The sequence below is a fragment of the Python bivittatus genome, unplaced genomic scaffold (assembly GCF_059951505.1).
Source record: "Python bivittatus isolate LINGU-HERP-01145 unplaced genomic scaffold, Pbiv_v1 ctg000020_np1212, whole genome shotgun sequence".
NCBI classification, from domain to species: Eukaryota; Metazoa; Chordata; class Lepidosauria; order Squamata; family Pythonidae; genus Python; species Python bivittatus.
In genome coordinates this window covers 86,889,855-86,914,970 of record NW_028277030.1, presented here as the reverse complement: position 1 = coordinate 86,914,970, position 25,116 = coordinate 86,889,855, and the positions used below count along the sequence as shown (strand labels likewise).

The 25,116-nt window shown below is 39.7% G+C and overlaps 1 protein-coding gene across 1 annotated transcript in view; it reads left to right on the top strand.

The window, feature by feature from the left end:
* TRIM67 (tripartite motif containing 67) overlaps positions 1 to 21,665 on the top strand; it is a 29,994-nt gene extending 8,329 nt beyond the window's left edge. Inside the window, exons 2-10 of the mRNA XM_088151150.1 lie at positions 6,185 to 6,280; positions 7,157 to 7,279; positions 9,801 to 9,911; positions 10,318 to 10,477; positions 14,680 to 14,837; positions 15,345 to 15,483; positions 17,457 to 17,760; positions 20,044 to 20,206; positions 21,600 to 21,665. Coding sequence (XP_088007276.1) covers positions 6,185 to 6,280; positions 7,157 to 7,279; positions 9,801 to 9,911; positions 10,318 to 10,477; positions 14,680 to 14,837; positions 15,345 to 15,483; positions 17,457 to 17,760; positions 20,044 to 20,206; positions 21,600 to 21,665 — 1,320 coding nt within the window. The remainder of the gene's footprint in view (positions 1 to 6,184; positions 6,281 to 7,156; positions 7,280 to 9,800; positions 9,912 to 10,317; positions 10,478 to 14,679; positions 14,838 to 15,344; positions 15,484 to 17,456; positions 17,761 to 20,043; positions 20,207 to 21,599) is intronic.
* The last annotated feature ends 3,451 nt before the right edge of the window (positions 21,666 to 25,116 follow it).

Sequence of the window (25,116 nt, the reverse complement as noted above, 5' to 3'; positions counted from 1 at the left end):
TTAAATTACATTATGAATAATTTGGAAGCCACTGAATTAGCAAGTCTAAGTGTCAAGTCTACTCACGATGTAGTCTAGTCATGCAGAAATAATCAAGAAGTCTAGTTAAAGCAAATGATTAAACTATTCCAGTTTATTGAATTATTGCATCGTAGACCTTTCCCATGAGGAACCTTGCTCTAGATTGTTGTGCAATTGAGCACACTTTGGTCTGAAAATGCAGACTGAAAACTTATGACTTGGGGTTAAGAGACTATTGGCTGTTAAGCCAGATAAGGCCTTTTAGAAAATGGCAAGAATAGCTCTCTTTTTTGTGTTCATGTGCCCTTTCCAAGAGATTGCTGACTGGTCATAAAAACAACAGAAGAGAAATGGTCAAGAGCCAGACGTTTCCATCCTTTTCTGAAAAGGCAAGCAAACTCAGAATTCTGTACTTACAACCTGAACATAAAAGCAGATGTCTGTTCAGCAATACAGGTGGTTGCTGAAGAAGTGGCAATCAAAAACACCAGACAGACAGAATGACAGTAGTTGAGTTTTCATGGAACTATACAAGAAGAAGGCATTACCCATCTGATTGGCCTTGAGAAGTTGTTCCAATAGAAGCTTCCATTTATTTAATAGCCCAATGATTTTTGAGTGGTTTTCTCTACAAGAAAACTTTACTTCAAAGCAGGAAGCAGCCTTGTGCAGTGTGGTACTGGTCCAGTTCTTGTTTCTGATTCTTTGTATTTAATCTACCAGACTATAAAGCAGCCTTTTCCAACACTGTGTGCTCTCCAAACTGATGGACCACCATTTCACTAGATGCCTGTTAGAATGTTTATAATCCAATACCAGGGAAGAATCCAGGCTCAGAAAAGATGCTCTAAAGCAAAGTTTCTCAAACTTGGCAACTTTAAGACATGTGGACTTCAACTCCCAGAATTCCCCAGCCACCATATCAAATGTAGAAAGATGGGTGTAAGATGTTTTCCCATCCTCACTATCTACTTATCTTATAATACTAGAATTCCTGTTGAAACTGCTTAGCAGTAGACTCACAGCAGGTAAAATAGAGGGCCTCTTCCTCACACAGCGAATACTTAATTTGCAGAATGCCCGACCAGAAGATGTGATGATAAACAAGGGTTGAGATGTTTCATAGCAGGACACAGATGAAGGATATTCTTAGTTGATTCAGTACGTTTAGTCTTCAGAAGGTTTAATGAAAGAGGTACAAAGATTAAAAGGGGGTGAAAATTGAGGATACAGGAAATTTCTCATAACTAAAATTGTTGACTGAAATTTATTCAAAGTAATAAAACAAAACAATGCATCTGGGTTTTCTCAGAAGCTTACACAGAGCACTTAAACAGTACAAAAAGTACTATGAGACATTTATTTACCCTTACAAATCCTACCTTGAAAAACCCAGCCACAGAAAAAGGCTAGGTGCACGGTCTCCGATTTTGTGGGTCGGCAGTTAAGCTAGGTGACTATCACCCAGACCACACCTTTGAGCAGCCTTCTTCAACTGCTGCCTTTTAGATAGGTTGGACTGGAGCATTCATTTGAACACCTATCTCTGTTACTTCAAGCCATATGTTGATATTTAGTGTTACAATAATGCAAACTAGTATGCTTTCTTTAATTGATTTAAAAAGCCAAAGGTGGGCAACTGCCCAGCCTGATTTACTTTGCTTTTTAAGAGACAACTAAGAGCCACAAATAAATGTTTCCATACAAAGTTGGGATGCTAGGTACAAAATGTTGGCTGGTTAAGTGTGGCATCTCATGAAGAGCCCATCTTCTGAGACCACCCACATAAACAATTATAGTTCCGTATCTGAATTGCTAAAGATCTCAAAAATGACACCGTGGGTTTTTCAAAAAAATTAGTCAAAGTTGACCAACATGGTACATTGAGCCTGATGAGGCTGAAGCTATTTCTCTTTGCTGGCCGTGGCAGAAAATCTGTTTTCCCTGAAATTCGGCTTGCTGGTATGAAACCCTTGGGAATTAGGATACCAGCATAAGTGCCAATCTGTTGCTATAGGCAGAGATCTATCTTCTGCTTGCATCCTTAGAATTATATTTGTACTGCATTTTAAAGGCAATGAAATGACTAGAACTGAAATAGTTGGGGGAAGCACACCCTCCATTCCAAAAGACAAATAAACATACAAAAAAGGCAGCTTCCCTTTCTGTAACAGCTAGTACCCACAGACTGTGACAACAGCAAAATAATTGGGGGCCTATAGTGCATACAGTACAAAGGCAATCGGTTAATGCAATCAGCTTCAGTCATGCTGTTTACTGTGACTTGCACATTTAACAATAGATTGTGCTTAACAAGCTCGTGCTTAGCAAGCTCTTTGTTCTAGCAGACAAAAGATATCTACCTCTTTGAATAAGTAGATGTTTCCTAGATGGATACATGGGTTCAAGAATGCCAAAAATGTAGCAGGCCAAATTGGTTACTATCCCAGCAGCTTTTTATTATTTTAATTAGAATCCACAGTTCACAGACAGGGATTGCCATTCCTTCATGCTTCTCTTTGAAGAGGCATCTGGGTGGCTTCTGAGGGCTGGACGTTGGTCTGATCTTGCAAAGTAGTTATTATAGAAATGACAATGCCATTAGTTTGCTTTTCTGAGATAGCCTTCGTTGTGTTTACAAATCAGGTCTCGGCCTTGGAAAGCTGGCCTCAATAGTCCCACAACTTGTAAACTGCAGTCAGCAACCAGATCAGAGGGAAATCAATAATTTTCTGTTGCAGCTATTACCCACAGGATAAACAATGAACTCTTGTCTGAAAAGGAATAGTAGAATTAATGCTTATTCAAAGAATCAATAGAAGACCTGTTTTTGCATGCACTTTATTGACAGATTTAGGCACAAGTGGTTAAGAAAAATCTCAGAAAAATATCTCAGCCCTGCTATAGTCATTGCCTGAGTGCAGATGTGAGGAACCTCAATGTCATTTACAACATGGCCATTTAGCTTCAAAGGAAATCTTTCAGTGTATTGTGAAAGAACTGGTGGGCTGCAGAGAATATTGGCCATGATTTTCAAAAGTGTAGTTAAATATTTATCTTGGCTGTCTGCCAAGAGGCTTGAGAGCTTCTCTGGTAAGAGACAGCCTGCATATTTAAAGGAGAATACTGTGTGTGGGTACATGTGGGTTTGGCCTTGATAACCCCTGCACTTAACCATGGGATAATCATGTTGTAACATCACCAGTGTTCTGCCTTGTTCCCCCAGCATTGCCTTAATTTCATCCTAACCCATGAGAGAGACAGGCTTAAGTCATCATTAGCTGTTGACATGAAAGTAATGCTTTCCCCTTATTCCAACACCATCCAAAGGCAGCCTCAAGGTGTGTAGAATCTGTTATGCTTTGCAACAATTTCCCTGAAGGATCAGTTCTGGGTGTTTTCAGAAGTATGTTTTGAGAAGATTGGGAGGGAAGAGTACGCTATACATGGGGTTACCCTTGAAGGGTATTTGGAAGCTACAGCTGGCACAAAATGCAGTGGCGTGGGCAGTCTTGAACGCCCCTAGGGTGGCACACAGAACACCTCTGTTATGTGAGCTGCATTGGTTGCCAGTTTGCTACTGGGTCCAATTCAAGGTGTTGGTTATCACCTTTAAAGCCCTTCATGGCACAGGACCAGGTTATCTGAGGAGCTGTACGCCCGCCCCACTCGGTCTGTCAGAAGGGGCATGTTGCGGACCCCACCAGTCACAGAATTTCAGCTGGCGGGGTCTAGGAAGAGGGCCTTTTCCGCCGTGGCCCCAGCCCTGTGGAACAGCTTGCCACCTGAACTGCGGGCTGCCCCCACTCTCCTGGCCTTCCAAAAAGGTGTAAAAACATGGCTATGCCAGATGGCCTGGGGGCCTGATGGGGGCTCGCATCACTGAAACTGGCTGGTGGGATGATTGATACTGCTCCCCCCCCCCCCGCCCTCATCTTGAATTGTATACTGGCTTTTACAGAATTGTAACTTGTGATTTTAATTGGGGGATATTTATATTTTTATTGTTTTTACTGTCTTGGTTTTTAATTGTAAGCTGCCCAGAGTCACCCTCTGGGGTAGATGGGTGGCATATAAATTTAATAACAATAAATAAACAAACAAATAAATAAAAATAAAAAATAGTACGATGCCCTTCTCTGGTCCCTAGCCAGACATGACATTTTTCTCCCAGCCCCCTCTATCTGTAGAGGCCCAGATAAAGATGTTGCGTGTTACCTGGGATGAATATTAGGGTATTCCCTTCACCCCTGAAACTTCTAAATGCTCCCGAGATAAAGGAGAACCATGCAGCCATGCTAAATGCTAGGATAAATGCCAGTTACTCAGATGTTGCATATCCCTCAGTCAGAGCCTCCAAAAATTCTGCGGGTGGAGAGAGGTAAGAATGTCCAATGTTATTAGAACTGAAAAAAACAATACAGATCACTGAGAAGAGAGAGGCTTCAGTGAGACTGTGGCAGCCTCTGTTCCTTGCAGCCGGAGATAAAATTCCCTCTTTCATTTGGCAAATTGGATCTGGGTGGGCTAACAATAACTAATTTCATTTAGCAGGCTGGTCCCCAATAGTTGTTTGGGAAGCTTCCTTTAGCACTGTCTGTGGGTCTCAGCAGAGGAAGCTATGGGTTTACAGCAAAATAACAAAACCCTCCCTGATTGTCTGCTAGTCTCAGGGTTTGAAGTAAGGAAGATTAACACTCTAAAGTTAGGTAAGACTGCTGGGTATGATTATATCTTAGCTGAAATGTTGAAATCTAATGTTGATTGGTGGGTTCCTGGCTTAGCCTCACTTTTTTCATAGATAGACCAATCTGGCAATATATACCCTAGTATTGCGGAGTAGAATTAGTTGTCACAATTTTCCAAAAAGGGGAAAGGGGTGATCCTGTCAGCTATTGACCTATTAACTCCCTTATCATTTTCAGTAAGAGTTATGTTTGGTATTTAGAATGGAAATTATAAGAGTGGTTAGTGAATGAAACTATCCTAGGCCATGAACAGACAGTCTTCAGATCTGTTCATTCCACATTAGATCATATTCTAGTTTTATGAAAAATACCCTGAAGATGTAGTCTTCCTTTATGTGGCCTTTACTGACTTAAATCAGCATTTGATTTAATGTTGAGACCCCTTTTATGGGAAAAACCTAGGGATTCTAGAACTGATCAGCAATTGTTGGTTGCTATTCTTTATTCAGAAATTATTTATTTTATTTATTTATTATCAAACTTGTATGCCGCCCATCTCCCCCAACGGGTGACTCTGGGCGGCTCACAATAATAAAAAAGAAAAAAAACACAATTATATAACAATTCTAGAACTAGAGTAAGATGTAACTTACATAATTCACTTTCAAATGCAGTTGTATATATCCCATTCAGATTTAAATTCTTATCCCCCTAAAATAGCAGGTATGAATGTCCCCCCTTCTGCTATATGTTGATGATGCAACTATTATTTCAAGGACTCCAACTGGCCTCGACCTGCACTCAAACGTTTAGTGTAGTGTTGCAGGTAAGATCAGCTTGTAATAATTTTTCAGGAGACTAAAGTGATGGTATTTGCTAAAAATGTAGGACAGCTACAATGGGGAATAGAAGGGCAGGGCACTGAAGAAGTGAGGAGCTTCAAATACCTTGACATAATGCTCCAAGATTCAGGATCACGGAATACAGGTATTGACTCACTGGTTTCACTGGGAGAAATGTTTTCTGGTTGCTGCTTTTTTTTTAAAATGAATTGTATGTATACTTTAAATTCCTGTTACGTATTGGGGAGTTGTTTGCCCCTCAGAGTCAGCAGATTGGAGTGGCCCATAAGTTTTGCAGATAAGTATGTAAGTAAATAAAGGTGATGATGCTTTTTATTAATTTACTAGATTCTCTACCTTTCCTCCAGGAGCTCAAGGGGGCATAATAGTTTTGCTTTCTCCCATTTTATCCCACAACAAGCTGGTGAGAGGTATAGGATGGAGAGAAAAAGTAGCCCAAAGTTATCCATTGAGTTTCCATGACTGAAGGTGGACTTGAGGGTCTCTGTGATCCTAGTCGAATACCCAATCTTGATCAATTCCAATCTTTTTAAGTACAATTACAAGGGCTTGAGATAGAAAGGCAGGCAGGCATTAATTGTAATGGATAATTTCATCTTTTATTTCTTCCAGGCACAACTGTCCCAGGCTTTGAATGGCATTTCAGATAAAGCAAAGGAAGCGAAAGAATTTTTGGTTCAGCTGAAAAATATTTTACAGCAGATACAGGTAATGTGTATAGAATTTGAGCTTTTTTGCCCATTGTCTTGAATGGCCATCACTAAACTGAACAATGGCAAGTCTACTTTGCAATTTTTTGTTTCATTGCAATGGTGCTTCTTTAGAAGGCTAAATCAGAACACATGGTTTCCCACAGTGATCTTCAGGCTAGTTGCTGGGAGGGAGAATATTCATTATTTTTCTCTTCTTCGGCAATCTTGCTTCCTCCTTACTTTCAGGAAGCAGGTTCAGATATGCAAGACATGGGCATCAGGAGTAACTATGTCGGCTTATACAGTATATCAGAGAGAGAAGAATGAATTTGTATGAATGACTGTATGGTGTGAGAATACGTGCACATGTGTTTACATCTAGATGTGCATGATTGTGAAACCTGCAGCTTTATGATGTTTTCAGCTCAAATCCTGTGCTGCCTTACTAGTGTGGAATCAGTGTACCAAAAATCCACACTATCCTGTGTGAATTCCACTGAAATGAACAGGATCTGTACATAATCATGGATGTATTCCAATGGCTGGGCTTTTCAGTTTCAACATATCAGCAGGATTTGCACAAGAAACAATTCTGATAGATAACACCCAAGAGTTTATACAAACATTGCCCCTAGCATGGAAAATGTTAAAAACTGAATGGTACCAGGTTAGGAAAGGATATTTCTATCTTCTGGCAGAATCATCATCTTAGTAGTGTACCTGCAGACATTCTATAGCAATAGGAAACTAGTTATTGGGGGCGAAAAAAGACAGACTATGATTCCAAAGTATTTAGAAAAGAGCATAAAAATAACTGTTGGCAACACACACTAGTTTTGGTGTTCTCAAGATATGACTATAAAGGTAAATATGCTCCTACTTCTTTTTCTAGGAAAATGGCTTGGACTATGAAGCTTGTCTAGTTGCTCAATGTGATGCTTTAGTTGATGCCTTGACTCGCCAGAAGGCCAAACTGCTCACAAAAGTTACCAAAGAGCGTGAGCACAAGCTAAAGGTGAGTGAAAACGTTATTCATACCTGCTGGGTAAGGAAGCCTGATCATTTTTTTAAAAGGCCTTAAAATACACTTTTTAAAATGGCATTTTGCTGATTTTCAATTGTGATTTTTTTTTTTTTTTTTTGGTAAACCACAAGAAACCTCAGTGGTCAGTGGCAAGTGTAATATATAAGGCTAGATAGATGGATACATGGAGCTAGTACAATGTGATTAGTTAGGACTGTGAGATTCAAGTACAAGTTCCTTTAGTTATGGATTAATTTAATCAAATCACCTTCTCACATGGCCAGCTTAATTTACCAAATTGCTGTGATGGGAAAACATTGGAAGAGGGATGCCAAGCTCCTGGAGGAAAGGTAGGATATAGATTTAGTGACTAAGAAGTTTACACCTTTGGTAAGGAAGGTTCTGGTGGTTGAGAAGGAATGGCACTTGTGAATTAATCCTCTATCTCAGTGTTTCTCAACCTATGCAACTTTAAGATGCGTGGACTTCAACTCCCAGAATCCCCCAGGCAGCATGCTGGGCATGCATAGAGTCTATCTCATTGCCCTTTTCTTCTTGCAGATTTCTTCTGATTGATCACCAGCTCTCCCACTTAGCCAGGTTGACATATTATTTTGGAATTGGGTTGGAAAGAAAATAGTTCAAAATGGCCTGTAGACATTTGCAGGAAAGCATCATTGGCACTAAAGCATTAAACATACCTCCCTCCCTTGCTGAGCTTTCTCTACAAATGCCATTGCTCTCAACATTAGGTTTCCAGGAGAAAGAGTAACTTGGGATCTCTGGGTTCTCCACAGTCTTGAGTAAGGCTCTACTGGAGAAAGAAGACCTTGAGTTGGCTTGTGTGTGTGTGCGTGTGCAAAGAAGAATGGGGAAAAGGAACCTCATTGTAAATAAGGCTAAGAGCTTTGAGCAACCCAGCAAGGAGAGCTGACCGTGTTTGTTCCAGAACAAAGATTCTTCTTTTTTTCAACTTGCAAAGAAATGTCTTATGCCCCTCTGAAAATAATTGGCAAAATCCTAAAGTTTTTATTTCATGCTTACTATGCTTTATTGCAGGGGGTGGTACCATGAGCATACACAATGTCAAAATATATAAAATGCTTCAGAAACATCTCCAGCTTTTGTGACCCCAACACCTCTAGTTCCCTCTTCCTATAGAACCTGCTCACCTTCTAGTTGCATAACACTGCTTGTTTACCTGCATAATCCATTCTCCTCGTGGGTCAGCTGTAAACTATGGACTGTGTCTCATTCAAGTGTCATTTAAGTCCCTAAGTGGTTGCCAGGCTTTGACAGGTGATATTAATAGCCCAGTTGGTCTATTTTGTCTGCAATTACATTGTTTAATACAAGTGGGAATCCTGATTTGTTTCTCATCTTGCTAAAAACTGGGTAAATCTCATTGGTTCAAACGATATGCCATACATTTACAAGATTATATGATGAATATCCTCAGATTATTAATACTGTTCTGCCTCATCACTTTATCATCTTTTCTATCTTTTTGTTTAGTGGTAAAAATGAAAAGATCTATAAATAATCAAGTTCCATGTTTCCAATATTGGCTGGTTAATTGCTCAAAGAGACATATTTGATACAGTCCTAACTCAGTGCTTTTTCCTAGTACATATGGAGGTCTGTTGTCATTAAATGTGGACCCATAGGAGTGGGGACTGGTGTCCTCCAAATGTTGCCGAACTACTATTCCTATGGCCCAGTCAGCACGATCAGTGGTGAGGGATGCTGGGCTTATAGTTCAGCAGCATTGAAGGGGCATGAATTTCTCATCCCTGATTTGTAAGCTCTATTTAAAAACAGAAAGAAAACCAATATTTTGAATGTATAGTGCTAAAGCTATATGTTAATTATTCAGCATCATTAATTTTATGAGAAAAAGGGCACAAGAGCATACAAAGAATCCTGTACAGTCCAGGGTCCTAATTTTCAGTAGCCAACCTATGTATGAAAAGCCACAAGTCACACACCCCTGAGATTCAAATAATTCAGTCACGAACAGAAATGGATCTTAAACCTTTTTTAAAATCTTCCCCTGCAAATTGAAACATGTCCTATACAGGTAGTCTCCAGTTGAAGAATGAGTTCCATTCCCAAGGTCTGTCCTTAAGTTAAATTTGTATGTAAGCCAGAACAGTGTTATTATATAATACTGTATTAGTAGTATTATGTAACAAACTCAAACCATTGTGTATTTAACTTGAATCATTGTGTATTAAACTCGAATTTTGCTACAGCAGGCTCCGTTCTTAACTATGGGTTGTCCTTAAACCAAGTATCCTTAACCCGGGGCTACTTGAATGCCATTTGGCCACCCTAATATCAGAGCCTATGTAGAGCCTATACTTGGAGCCACTGAAAAAGAGATAATATCAATATGCTTCTCCAAGCAAATATTATTCCATCAAATTCTTCTCCCTTCTGCTGGTGCTTCCAAAATATTTCCTCGATTCAGTGAGAGCTGGAGAGATCAACAGGCATTTTTCCTCCCTAGGTTGTATGGGACCAGATAAACCACTGTACTCTGAAACTGCGACAGTCAACAGGGCTTATGGAATATTGTCTAGAAGTAATCAAAGAAAATGACCCTTCTGGTTTTTTACAGGTAAGTTACCTTTTGTCTTAGTGATAAATGAGCAACCTTTTTATGAAGGATTCTAATTTGGAAGTGATAAATGCTGACATACCAGCCTTATATATTTTTGTATGGGTTATTCCATCCAATTCAGCGACAAAGATGGAGACAGGTAGACTCTTGTAAGACTCATTTGAAATAGATTAGTCTACTGACATTATTTTGGTGTCCACCATGCATTCCACCTTCAGAAGTTAGCTGAAGATATTTGCTACTTGATTTGGAAGGCTTGGGACCTAGTATCTCCCAAAATTGATTCATCTGCCCCAGGAGGCCCATTCCCTTGAGTGACTGGGATCACAAATCCTTGCCTTCCAGTTGCATGAACTGATTCTTCTATAGCTTTGTCTAGTCTGTTAAAAGTTTTCTTTTTCAGATTTCAGATGCTTTAATCAAACGTGTTCAAGTATCTCAGGAGCAGTGGGTCAAAGGAGCCCTGGAACCAAAAGTATCCGCTGAATTTGATCTGACATTGGACAGTGAACCACTACTGCAGTCAATCCATCAGCTGGACTTCATTCAGATGAAATGTAGGGGTGAGCTTTTGTAGGCTGATTTTCCTTTCCTTTTGTATGGGATTCCAAAGAATACCTGGGAGAGGGTGACACATCTAAACCAAGAGCTAGGACTCAATTCTCCAGATGAAAGCCACTTTTTAGATGTTGAACAATTTCCATTTCTCTGTCCATGACTCTAAGAAGTTCAAATAACAATCTTAGTTAATGTTGGATATCTTATTTAAAGTTGGATAGCTTTCTATTTGAAAGCAGAAAGCTTCAAATAGGAACTATATGTGTTTCTTTAAAGTAAAAAAAAAAAAGCTAAGTTAGAATTTCCAAAGCTTTCCTCTGTAGTAAAGCACAACATATGCAATATAGCAGTAAATACTAATCAACTACAAATAGAGAACATCATGTTTACTCATGTTCTTAGGCAGCATGATAGGGATAGACAATCTAATGATTCCAGGTGTTTTGGATAACAAATTCCCAAATCTCTTGCCAATGGCCAAGCTGTCTGGGGTTGATGGAAGTTGACTCCAAAACTGCTACTTGTGATATAAGAGCCCTCCTAGATCAGATCAAAAGCCAGATGGAGACAGCCCCCTACTTAAGGTTACAAACCCTGAGCAACAGCAGAGAGAGCTACCATCTCTGCTCTTTCCTCCTGGCTGTTACCCTCATCAGAGGACAGACTCTCTGGGTTCATATATCATGTTGATCCCTCATTTATTTGAATCACGGTTGGCTGAACAAGTCGTAGTGTCCTTGTGCACATGTGAAGCTAAGCCAGAATCTGTCCTTTACAGAGCAGAATGGCTGGACTTATACATCATGTCAAACAAACCATATCATCGCTTAGTGCAGTTGTGAATCCAGCCAGCATATGAACTTGTTACCTAGACTGTTCCTAAAGTGTAATAGAGACCAGAGGATGCAATCCTGTCATTAATGTTGAAGTAGCATTCAATTGCCAGTCCGTTTACTTCTGCTTATGAAATCTGTATACATTTGTGTGTTATCATTGCTTCCAGATAAACCTTCCATAAGACTCAATTCATTCAACATCTTGTTTCCATAGAGGCCAATTAAATGCTTTTAAGTGGAAGCACCATAAAAGCTAATTAGCAGAGTTCCACCATTGCTTCCCAAGAGCTGGTAATGATAGTGGCTCTGAAACAAAGGGTTCTATGTAGACATCATAACACATTGATACCTTTATACTGCTTTGTCTGAATGTGTTTACTAGAGTTATGCAAGGACCTTCATTGTCAGATTCTTAGCTCCAGACGTAGCCCAATCTTCTTTGTTTCTAATTCTGGACTACACATTGGGAGAAATAGAGCTCCAGCCTCTGATTATAAAGTATGGGGAAAATCTAAATGCCTAACATTCCTGACATGCAGTAATTAGTATTTGACAGTATGGACAGTTGACATGCGTTGATGTAAATACTAGGACTTTTACATTTCAAAAATGCTTTGTAAATGCTTTGGGTCAGCAACTCTTTGCTGTTCATTAAAGCAGCCCTACTTTTTACTTTTATTGCTTGCCACTGGGATCATCTGACTGAATTACATTTATGGAGCAATCTTCTCTTCAACTGCAGACTGTTCCATTGTTTGAGATTTGTGGTATCTATGCTCTATCAGTAGCAGACCTGTGGAGAAACTCAAGAGACTTTTTTTTGTCTTGGTGTTCTCTTCCTTTTCAAACCACCTCCTAATCCTTTGAGACCAAACCCAGGGTTATGAAATTCATCAGAAGCCCTCGTTGGAGTGCTGAAAGAATACTGAATGATTAAGTTGCAATATGTCTCATTGAAAGCAAAATAAAATGCTCCCAATATAAATGTTGTGGATGCAAAGTGTGGGCTTAGCCCAGCCAATAAAGGATGCTAACCAACATTCATTTTCTAAGAAAAAGTAGAATTAGGAAATATGTGATAGAAAAGCCTCACTTCTATCTAACCTATTGTATATCTTGAGGAGAGAGCTTGAGAGAGAGCGAATCTCTTACATACAGGGGCAATGGCTGATTTAAATTTCCTCTGAAATTGGGGCTATCATGGAGGGACAGAGGCATTCAAGCTCCAGTGAGCCCAAAGCCTTTATCTATGCAGTCACGTCTCCTTTTCAGCTTTTTGATCGTGGAAGGAGCCAGCTGCAAGGGAGGGGGCAGTGAGGAATTCCAGAACTGGATTTCTCTCTTCAAGACAGGCATTTTCTTCAACCAATTGGATATCTGACAAATTGGTCCAGTTTCTCTTATCTGTAAGAGTTATCGTTATTGTTCATCCTTGCTGCAAGTCACGTTGGCCATGGTTTTGTTTTTACTGCTCCCTGTGCCATTCTGGCTGTGCTCTGTGCTCATATTGGAAGGCAGCGTAAGAGTGGGGCTCTAGCCTTTCTTCCTATTATGGCCCTTCCCTTCCAAGCCCAAGTTTTCACCACTTCCATCTCCTTATTTTGTAGGTATGTGTGTATGCATTTTCTGAACTGTGATGTTTTTCTGTCTTCTGTACTTTCATTGCACAGGAGTTTTCTGGGTGGACAGTTGATAAGCTCTTTTTAGATCAAAGTGGGAATAATTTTAATCACCAGAACTGGACTGGCAGCTTTTCTCCCCTTTATTACTTTTGTAAGTCTGGTTATGGCTGGGCAAACAGCAGGAAACCAGCAACTTTGCTCAACTCCTACCCTTCCTTCCTTGGCCTGGCTCTTAAAATGTCAGTAACCTGAAAAAAATACGCTTGATGTTTTCAATAGATGCTTTCTGCTCTGTGCAGCTATGGACAACTGTGCAATTAAAAAAAAATCAAACATACATCAGGTTAGTTGCAGAGCTGTGCAGAGCTTTGTAGAAGGCTCCAATAACATTGACGAAGGAAGATGTATGTGATGGAGTGACAGACTAAAATTGTTTTGGCATTGAGAAGTCTAGGGGAATAGGAAAAGTAAGAAGTATTGCACACTAATAATATACAGTAGTTTCAGCTTAACAAAATTGAATGTTAGGACAAAATTTAGGAAAAACCATTAGCATGTGTGCTCAGGAACAACTCTTACGATCTAAGGACCATCATCCATACCTATTCGAACATTGCCATGTGACATAGATCACACAGATATGGAATGGCAATTTATTTTACAACAGTTAGAAGCCTCAGAAATTAATGTGCTTGCCATGTAGAAAATGACTTATTAGAGGCAATGTTAAATGTGTTACTTACTGCTCTGTTTCTGTTTCTTTTACTTTTTTCACACTTAATAGCCATTGCAGGGGATGTGATACAGGGGAAAAGGAAACTTGTTAAAATTGCAGGTCATAGGGCAAAGAATTTTAATATGAGATGGCAGAGAGATTAGCTGACCCGATGGGTCCATTGGATGAAATAGGACATCTCTACATGTCACATTTTTAGTAGTTCATTTCACCTTTGCAATTTCCAAGAGGCCTTAAAATGCAACAAAGAAATGGCATTTTTGAAAGAAGGAACTTTCCACTCACAGCAATTGCTCGTGTATTTTGCAAATGACCAAACAAAGGCACTCACCCACAGAAAACACGGAGGAGAGTACAGGAAGCTTCTTTCTGACTACTACAACTGCTGCACAAAGCCTTGAAATGGTGTGAAGGGCCTTGATGAGGCCAATCACATTGCCTCTGCATTTGTCTGACAAGACAAATTGCATCGTGCTGCAGTGCAGAGCAGCTCCTTAAGAAACACAGTTCCCATTCACAGATCTAAATCCACTGGCATGTAGATTACTAAAAGAACAGCATTGAAAGTACACCGGAACTGTTATCTAGCTCAGTGTTTCTCAACCTCGACAACTACTGGTCTATGACTGTAATAAACTGATTGATTGAACCTCGACAACTTTAAGATTGGCTGTCTGGGGAATTCTGGGAGTTGAAGTTCACACATCTTAAAGTTGTCAAGGTTGAGAAACACTGATAGCTGAATCATTATATGCCCAGACAGGATTTGTAAGGTGCCATCGTGGTGACTTTCTCCATGTTTGATTGCTCAGCTCTTCCCCATATAAGGATAAAGGGAATATGAAACAGCCATGATGAGACTGCAGATGTCAGGACTGGCATTTCAGAAGTCAAGCTGAAAGCTGAGTGCTCTAAGAGGGTCCGTTATGATTTCCTTGCCACATGAACGTTGTGTTGCTCGCTATATGCCCAGCCCGAAGGGTAAGGGCAGAGTTGCACTAATCTGTGCTTAGTTCCTCTTTCAGTGCCTCCAGTCCCACTCCTGCAGCTGGAGAAGTGCTGTACTCGAAACAACAGTGTGACCCTTGCCTGGCGGATGCCGCCTTTTAGCCACAACCCAGTGGAGGGATACATCTTGGAGCTTGATGATGGAGATGGTGGCCAGTTTCGAGTGAGATTTTTGTTCCTTTTGTGTTTATGTTTGGCTTTCTTGGGCAAATGCTAGCGTGCCGGCTCTATGATGGGCAAGTTTAGTATTGAAAATGGGAACCCAGGGTTTCTTCCTGTTACAAAAGAATTCCAGTCAAGGGCAGAAGGTTGGATGGGGTGAATGAAAGGTCCTAAATTAAAGGGTCTCTCTGAAGGTTTTGGCCAATGCAATGGTTGTGGTTTTTCTGCATGCTGCTCCAGTCTGGAGCCTTTTCATTTTCCCCCTACATGTATGTACTTTGACAGCCCTTACTGGCTCCAGACAGACAACAATGAATCTCTCTTCTTGGGAAAGAGTTGTTTTTTAAAAAATGAAATCATTCCCTTCAAAGGCTTTTCTAATCATGCATAATTTTTTAGTATCATTTCTTCTTACCTGGTCTTCATATTGCTGTATCTGATGGTGATAATTGTCCAAAAGCGATTGAAGAACCTTTTGATGGACATCTGTGCCTTTTTTGTTGTTTAGGAAGTGTATGTGGGCAAGGAAACCCTGTGTACAATTGATGGTCTTCATTTCAATAGTACCTACAATGCAAGAGTTAAAGCCTTTAATTCATCTGGGGTGGGCCCTTATAGCAAGACAGTTGTTTTACAAACTTCTGATGGTGAGTCTTTTTTAAAAAATACATATCTTTCCTTCCTGAAGTTCCTTTATATTTGGAATCAGTTGAACTTTAAGAATTAGTCTGGGAAATTGTATCTCCTACAAAAGTAGCTTTGAGTTTCCAGATCAGACTTCTGAAAGTAAGACTGCAAAGTAAGTATCTGAATCTTTTAATACCAACTCTCTTTAACATATATTTGTTTCCTTCTTGAAAATCCTTTACAATGAGAATATGCTGGATTTTCTAGATTTTGTTGGTTTCTGGAATGTTCAGGATCAAAAGCAGTTTATATTCTTATAATTTGGGAGAAAATCTCAGTTTCACATAGAATTCAGTTCTGTCTGAACCAGCTTGATTCAGTTTGGGTTTTGGGATAATGTATATCATAATACACAAGTGGTTTTGGCATTTTACATGGCAGAACCTCTCTCAAGGCTTGAAAATATTTCAGAATTTGCTGGGTTTTCTGATGGATTCTGAGATAGACAGACAGGTAGATAGGTAGATATTCTATAAGAACTGCAAATCTGAGAGGAATTATTTTTAGCACAATCTGCCAATGAAGATCCTTTTGTTTTCTGAAATAAGCTGAGATGTGAATGTTTGCAGATAGAATTACTTCCTGAGATCTTAAGGTCAATCAATCAATGTTGCTGATAAGAATGAATGATGCTGATCAAGAACTTCAATGAATTTGCAGTTCCCTACCTCCATTTTATTCCAGTGAGGAATTTCAGAATTTAATTACCTTTTCCCCTCACTGCTAGGAAATTATTTCTATAACATCTTATAAAATATGAATCTCAATTTAAGCCTCAGTTCTGTATAATTAAACTTAAAATTAATATTGATTAATGATATTAACTTTATGAATCATAAAACAGATGTTAATCTTCTTCTCTCTTTTACATTAACATTGTCAAATTAGTTCAGGAGAAAAGACATTTGTTCTCCATGATCTTTTCTTTAAAAGTCTAAAGAGAATAGTAGACTTTTGTAACAAACCTACCCACACATAAAGAAGAATATATAATACCAATGTTAAAATGTGCCAGTTTGATATAAGGAGTAATTTGTATCTATATTCTCAGTATGAGTAAGTTGGCATTGTGTAAGATGAATTCTGGTCTCCAAGCATAAATATTTTTATATATTATTTATATGACACACCTTGGTTTGATCAGCATCACACTAAAATGTTAACTGCTATGTCCATAATTCATTATTTCATTAGGTCTGTAGATATTGCTAAAAAAAGGTCCCAGATATCAGGCTTCCTCATAAAATATAGTGGATCTTTTCTAAACATGCAATTCTGCAGGTCTCTTAGACTATGATTCTTAGAAACTCCAGCCAGCATAGCCAACAGTCAGAGTGGCCAGGATGATCTGGGGATTTGAAGTCCACCAGATTTGTAGAGGACCTCATTGGGGAAATTTGGACTATTTGAAGTCATGTTACTAACAGGGAAACCTGAAGAAGAATGGTGTCACGTGTCACTTTCTAATTCTTAGATATTATGGAGAGAGCAAGTAGAATTTTGAGATCATGGGTTCAGTGAGACCATGCAGCAGATGATCATCTGAAAATGATATCACATATTCATAGCCCCTAAATTTTTGAATCCATACAGACAACTACTTCACCGTGCACGTTATCACATATTTTTTTTCATGTTTTGGTAGTGGCTATGTGGTAATAATCTCAACACTTTAAAGAGGCGATTGAGGTAAGCTGTCTACATGGGTTCTAGATTTCAAAGGGCTATATTCTAATGTGCTACTGAACCCAATAGAGCTTAAATGGGATTTAGTTCCTTAGTACCTTGGCAATGTCCTTTTCATACATCCTGAAATTCAGGGTTGCTGAATCATAATCGATCTTCATTTATCAATACAGTGCTGCTGCCCATCACAACCCAGTTAGTTGTTGCACTGTTCTAATCTGTATACTTTTTTTTTTTTTTTTAATAGTGGCCTGGTTTACATTTGACCCCTGTTCAGCCCATAGAGACATAGTCCTCTCAAACGACAACCAGACTGCTACCTGCAGCAGCTATGACGACCGTGTGGTTCTGGGCACTGCAGCTTTCTCGAAGGGAGTCCACTATTGGGAGCTGCACGTGGACCGTTACGACAACCATCCAGACCCAGCCTTTGGGGTTGCTAGAATCAATGTGGTCAAGGACATGATGCTGGGGAAGGATGACAAAGCCTGGGCCATGTATGTTGACAACAATCGCAGCTGGTTCATGCATTGCAACTCCCACACTAATCGGTAAGCACTCAAGAAGGTGCTCTCAGGCTTAAGCCAGGCTTCCTTCTTGTTCTCCAAGAGCTGTCCGGTGAAGGTTCTTCCACCCCATCATTTCAGAAATGTTTATCATAATTCTAATCCCTGCCAGCGTAGCTTATAAATCAGAATTACCATTGCATAAAGATGGAAGGCCAAAGGAGAAGGGGACGGCAGAGGATGAGATGGTTAGATAGCATCGCTGAAGCATTGAGCAGGAAACTGAGCCAACTCAGGGAGGCAGTGAAGGACAGGAAGGCCTGGCACGATATGGTTCATGGGGTCATGAAGAGTCGGACATGACTTAACGACTGAACAACAACAACTGTGTTGACATTTGTCAGCATTATGCTTATGGGCCATATCTGATGTGCAGATATGGGCAGATACTTGGTTTTAACCTGGGCCTGCTCCTGTCACTTATAAAGCAAAAGATTGAAGAGACAAAACAGCAAAAAGGCATTTAAGTGGAATTTCCCAAATCAATCAAAGTGTTAGCTCTACGCAGCCTCTCTTTCCTCACTGTTCTTTCAAGAAAATATAATATCCAAAATTATGTTGGCTGGACTGCTTCTGAATCTGTCTCCTATTTTTAGATTCTTTATGTCATATCATTCATTCATTCATTCATTCATTCATTCATTCATTCATTCATTCATTCATTTCCTAGTTAGCTTCTGTTTTTCTTCCAAGAATTTAAGGCAGAATACATAGCACAACCTCCTCCAACTTTTTTCCCCACAATAGGCTAGTCAGGAAATTTTAGGATGAGATATGACAACTGGCCCAAAGTCACTTCTATGGCTTCTATGTGTAGACTTGAATTCAGATGTGGCCATGAACCTGCACTGAACTATGGACTTTTCTCAAGTTTATTCAGATTTGTTTTAAAGTATCGGTCAGTGAAGTAACAGTAAATTGTTCATCATTATATCAGGGAGGGCTTAATGACCATTTATCAAAAGGAAAGAAATAAGAATGCCTGTTGATTAAAAAATACCTAATGGAAGTGTTTCACCTTCCTTACTCAACTGGAAACCTTACAGCAACCATGTAATATAAGTTGGTATTTCTCCTCAATATTGCAGATCCTTTATGGCTTCAACCTTGTCGGTTCCCTATGATTCGTCTGTCAACTGTTTTAGAGAATATGTATATTACATTGGCATAATTGGATAATAAGAAATAGAGAGAATGTAGCATACTTAAAAAAAAAACAAAAAAAACCCTTATAAATTTGCATTCCATTCTGGCTACAGCTACCCTATCTGGATTGCAAACCTCTGGCCAACTTTTTCCAACAATCAGTAAAAGATTGCTGTTAGCTAATTTTCTATTATTTTTCTGTTAGTTTTCAACTGGACATTTTCACTAAGCTCGTACAACTGAACTGTTCCCTAAACTGTGGTAATTTATGCTAGAAGTAATCTTTCAACGTAATTTTCTGCCAGCGCAAAGAGGGGTGGAGTGCACTGTCACTAGGTAACAGGGAAAAGTCCCGATGCTTCTGTATAGCTCTATAGTCACCACTGTCTCTTTCAGAAGTCATTGGCTGTTTCCATTCCTTTGGCCTGATTAATTTTTTTCCCTAGAGCCAGCTATGCAGGCAAAGCTTAGGCTCTCAGTATGTGGATGAGGGGGGATGGTTGGATCTGTTACACTATGTTCAGATTTGTTGGGCCCTGGGAAATGTTTTGAGACAAGCCAAACCTAGTTTGTTGGGCTCCCCTTGAAGCAAAATAGAACTAGGCTGCTGATGCATAATATTTATTTATTTATTTATTTATTTATTTATTTATTTATTTATTTATTAAATAATATTGGAAATACAGGAAAGCCACTCTGAAACAGATCTCTGGGCAAGCATGGGCAAGGTGTAACTATTTCAGCACTTCAGAAATAATTCAGAACAAGTGCTATGGAGCACTCAGGGTGCAAACATAGTATTTATTGGCAACTTTTTAAAGCAGCTGCATTTTTCTGGGGATCTTGTGTCTGCACTGCGCAGCGGCCACATATCCTGAGAAAAGACATAACTGCTTTAAAGAGGTGCAAATTGGTTCTACATTCATAGAATATAGAATTCATATTCGCTTCTATATACACTCTAAATTACCTTTCTGGAATCTAATCTGAAGCCCTACGGAGCCCTAGTGATTAGTTATTTAGCTTCTTGTGGTTTCCTAAGAGATTCCTGCATTAAGAAAGTTACAATGTGACAGAGTTTGATGTTGTTAATGCAGTCATTATTGCCTCTTTGTTTCTTAGGACAGAAGGGGGTGTTTCGAAGGGTGCAACTGTAGGTGTTCTTCTGGACCTCAACAAGCACTCCTTAACGTTTTACATAAATGGGCAGCAGCAGGGCCCTCCAGCATTTGAGAATGTGGAGGGTGTTTTCATGCCTGCGTTAAGCCTCAACCGAAATGTTCAGGTAAAATTTTCTTCCGTGGATTAGATCAGGTCAAAGTAATAGTTGAACAAACAGAGAACAACAGATATGTACAGGTAGTCCTCAACCTATGACCATACGTTCAGCGACTGTTCAAAGTTACAACGGTGCTGAATAAGTGGTGGTTATGACTGGTCCTTGGAGTTCCAGCTGTCCCAGCACACCTGCGGTCACATGATTGCTCACACTTATGACTGGTTGCAGTGCCCCATGATCATGTGATCACCATTTGCAACCTTCCCTGCTGGTCTCCCCAGAAAGTCAGTGGGAAAGCTGGCAGGGAAAGTCACAAGTCGCTGGGGTAAGTCTCCCCACCCATGCACCTTCTCCCATCCCCTCTGCATTTGCACCACACCAGCCACTCACACACCCCCGCGCACCTTCCCTGACCTTCTCTGCACCTCCCTTACACCCTCATGCACCCTCCCCAACCTATGCCTGTCTCATACCCTTGCGCACCCAACCCATACCACGCCTCTCGTGAAACCCTTGCACTTTCACACACCTTCCTTGACCTGCGCTGTGCCTCTTGCGCACCTCCTCACACCCTCGTGCACTCTCCTTGACCCATGACTGTTGAAAGTTATGGCAGCACTGAACAAGGGAGGATGTATGGCCAATCCTTTGAGTTCTGGCTATCACAGTGTCCCTGCAGTCACATGATTGCGATCTGGGCGCTCAGTGCCCGGCTCATGATTATGACACTGCAGTGAGCCATGGACATGCAACAGATTTCTAACATTCCCTGCCAGCTTCCCACAAGCAAAGTCAATGGGGAAGCCGGCAGGAAGTCGGAAGTTGCTCCCGCTCCCACCGCTTTTTCATCTACCCACACTCCATAGTGCCTGCCCCTAGCAACTGTGCACCCACCCACACTCTGTAGCACCTGTCCACAGCACCCACCCCCCGGGGCACCCACACACCCGCCTGTGCTCCATAATGCCTGCCCATGGCATCCCTCGCCCACCAGTAGCTCTCACCCACAGCTCTCACCCATCGGCCTGCTTGCCTGGGACTCTCACCTCTTCCTGCTTAATGACCTGTGCAGTCCTAGGGTTATGATGGCAACCTATCATGGCAATCTAGGGACTACCAGGATTGCCGTCGCTAAGCAACGTGGGCATGTGACATCATGCTTTACGACCGCATTGCTTACAGATGGAAATTCTGGTCCCAATTGCTGTCCTAACCTGAGAACTACCTGTATCATGATTTAGTGGATGCTGGGAAAGTTACTTCTATTTTTTTATGCTCTGAAGTCCTAGAAAAACATTCCATTTCAATGGGTTCCTGCAAAACCTGCCAACGCTAATGGTTCCCTCCTTTGTGGACATATTTTTAGTTCTAAATTCTTGCTTCATCTTTTCCCTTGCAGGTGACTCTACACACAGGTCTGGAGGTACCTCAGACTGTAAGACCACCAAAGCTGCCAAGCAACTGAGCTCCTGCTACTTATATCTCAGCTAGATTTTATAATCTTTCTAAATGATCCGTTTTAAAAAACATATTCATAGTTGAAATCAAAATAATAAAAATTGATTATTAGATTTAAGGGTGTCTAGGGGGAGGTCAAAAAAGCCAAGATGGCCTCTGTGACCCACTTCTTTTTTACACGCATTATGTATGCAACACACATAAAAAAGGGGTGGGCTTCGAATCTGCCATTGCAGATGCCCTTTTGACTTTATTTTAGCCCCCACCCCAGTGGATGCCCCTGTTTAGATAACTCAGTGATTTCCTTCTTAGTTCTACATGTCTTTTACAATTTTATATTGTTTCAAGAGTGCTTATACCACCGAACTGCCTGTGCATTTTGGCTATATCCTTGTGTGAAAGCTTATGATCTGCCCCTCTAAAGGCAATCACATAAGTGAACTTTATTTAACGTTTCATTTTCTTTTCACACTTCATTTTTTTATACAGTGACTGATGTGACACATGCCAGAGAAACTGACAGTACTTAAGTGCTGTTGATTACAGCTGGAGTTAATCATCTTTAACCTTCTCTGGATCACATTCGTTCTGGGCACATTTTGCTTGATCCTGGTCTGTGGTTATGATATATTGACATAGAGGATTACAGCTATATCCTTTATGGCCTAATTGCTTGAAGGAGTTTAGGTATGATAGAGGATGCTGTCCCTGTGCAAATGTTTGGACTAAGCGATATCTAGATTACTTTGATTCCATAGACTTGGGCATGACAGAATAGAAATAGAAAGGATTGGGTTCAGTAGTGTAATTCTCATTCCTTCTGCTGTGAGTAAGGATTACACTTCTAAAACAACATATACTGCAAATCCCCAAATGTTTGATCCAGAGCATTGCAGCTTTCTCTTTAAATATCTGTTCTGGTAACTCTGCCTTCAACACAACACAAAAGTCCTACTGTGTTCCTGTAATTTGTGCTGACTTTGTATACCACATTTTAATCACATAATTTTCAGCCAGAACAGATGTGTAGAAGAAACCAAAGATCCACTCATATTTGGGGATATGAAGCAAAGGAAGCTCAGAATCCTTATCTGTTCAATGATAACACATCATTAATGTTTTGATGAATTCTATACTCATGCTTTCCTTCTTTGCCTTTTTGTCATTATTCCATTTGAATTCATCTGGCAAAAGGAACTTCACCTTGTACTTATATATACTTCAGCTAATCTCCGTGGAAGTGAATCACACACTTGCAAAGTTAAGATGTGATCAAGGGTAGCTAATCTTTTTTCTTCCCAGAAAAAAGTTGGAAATTGCTAATACATCCCTAATAAGTATCTTATCTTTTTCACCACTAAACCAAGAAATAGTGGTGTAATCAGTTATTTAATTCTGAACTTGCTAATTTTAGTGATCTCTCCCAAGATGTACAACAGGAGCAGTTATTGAGAATACACTTAATATTCTAAATGAACAGCAGTTAATCAAATAGAAAATTGAAGTAAATGTGCTTTACCTCTGTATTCAGCAGTATTAAGTTACAAGTTAAGCATATATTTAAATATTTGTTGAACTGCAGTAAAATCTTTTAGCTTTTTCTGATGCTAGTCAAGTGATTTTCTGTAATGGATTTTAGCAAGCCTGCAGCAAGAGAAGAGAATATTAAATCCTCTTCTCCCTCTGAGCTGGTTTGAACACCTTTTCCTAACAGAAGTGAGGAATTAGCACTGGCTGAGCAGTGCTCAGTTCCTGGTTTATATTAAACTAGAGTTCCTTGTTATATCCAAACCAGGAAAATCTAGTTTAATCATCAGTTAAAGCAAAGAAAAGTCAGGATTTGAATTAACTGGTTTGGTTTCCCATTTTGAAAATTAATAACTTTATGGATACCATTAGCTTACTAATAATTATCCTTCTAATGATGCTATTTAGATATGTTTCTCATTATGAAGATACATGTGCACACCCTACTTTTGTCAAACAGTAAATCAGGTATGCAAAAGCCTTCTTGTTGCTGAATTTTTACCATTTCAGACTGCGGGTGGGGGTGGGGGTGGTGGGAAGAACGCTTGAATGCTTCCCCACTTAATATATTCCTTATACACAGAAAGCTAGCATGTCAATTAAAAAGTTAGTTTAGATAGAATGTTTTCCCTGAGATGCTGTTTCACATATATAAGGGAATATTCTCTGTGGAGAATCATTTTCTTATCTGCACCTGAATGTTGCAGCCCAAATACAGCATAAGAGGCTTCTACTTAACTGATTTAGACCCAATAACTTTTAAAAGCCCAAATCATATGTTCTGTCTTGTTTGAAATTTCAGTGATGGTGCAGATGTAACCATATAATATTTTTAAGATAGACCTTGGGCCAGGTCAGAGTTTAAAACTTCATAGAATCCTCCTAGCATCTATTTCAATAATGTGTGGGAATGAGGAACCTACAAATACCAGTAGTTGCAAAATCCTTCATCTCCAAGTATATATTCTGTGCATCAGTTGCTATATTAGAGAACAAGCTCCTAGCTCAAATTTTGCAGATACTGATGCTTTGACAACTTTTGATAAAGTTGGAAGTGTTTCAGCAAATCTAGATCAGCTTTTCAGAATCAAAGAAATTAGGCAAATCACCAAAGTTGTACATATTTGGCTCCTAGTCATTACTCTTAATTCAGTCAATGATCTTGCGATTCTACTACATAGAATGTGTCTTCATTTTGAGGTGGAGGCTGCTATATGATCTACCTATGACTTTGTGATTGCCATGTTTACATCCACACTAGATTCTGAAGTCTAGGTGCAATACAGCTGCTATAATGACACAAATGCTTTTTTATGTGAATTGATCCCAATTCTTCCATAGCATAAAACACACCAGCTGGAATTCAAACATCCCTTCTGTTGGTATCCAGGGGAAGTGCTATAGCGGTGATGAGTTCTTGAAAAAGGATTGTGTAAAAAGAGCGAGGATATTAGGACAACCAGAGGACAGGAAAAATAGCATAATGCAATATCATTACTATTTCTTCCAGCTTCTGTTTCCAGTAAGACAAGAAGCACATAGACTGAGACTCTTTTTATACAGGGAAGAGCAAATGAAATTGGAATGAATGTTTCTTTCTTTTAACTGGAAAACTCTTTTAGAGAAAATGCTTTCTATTGGAGGAAAGAAACATTCTAATGAATCCATCTTGCACGGGCTGAAGATATTTCCTTGTGAAGGGCAGAAATGGTTTTTTGAGTGGTTTAATTATTAAATATTTATAGAATTATGATACATTTAAAGTAGCAAATGGCACTGCTCTGGTTTTTTTCTTGCTTAAAATGTGTCCTATATTTGTCCAGGATTTTAAATGTATTAATATTTAGTAGAGTTAGCTTCAAGCCTACCTCAACAACTTTGCATGTTGTGGACCCTGCTCACTGTGAACATGCCTTGCGTGAAGTGAGGCT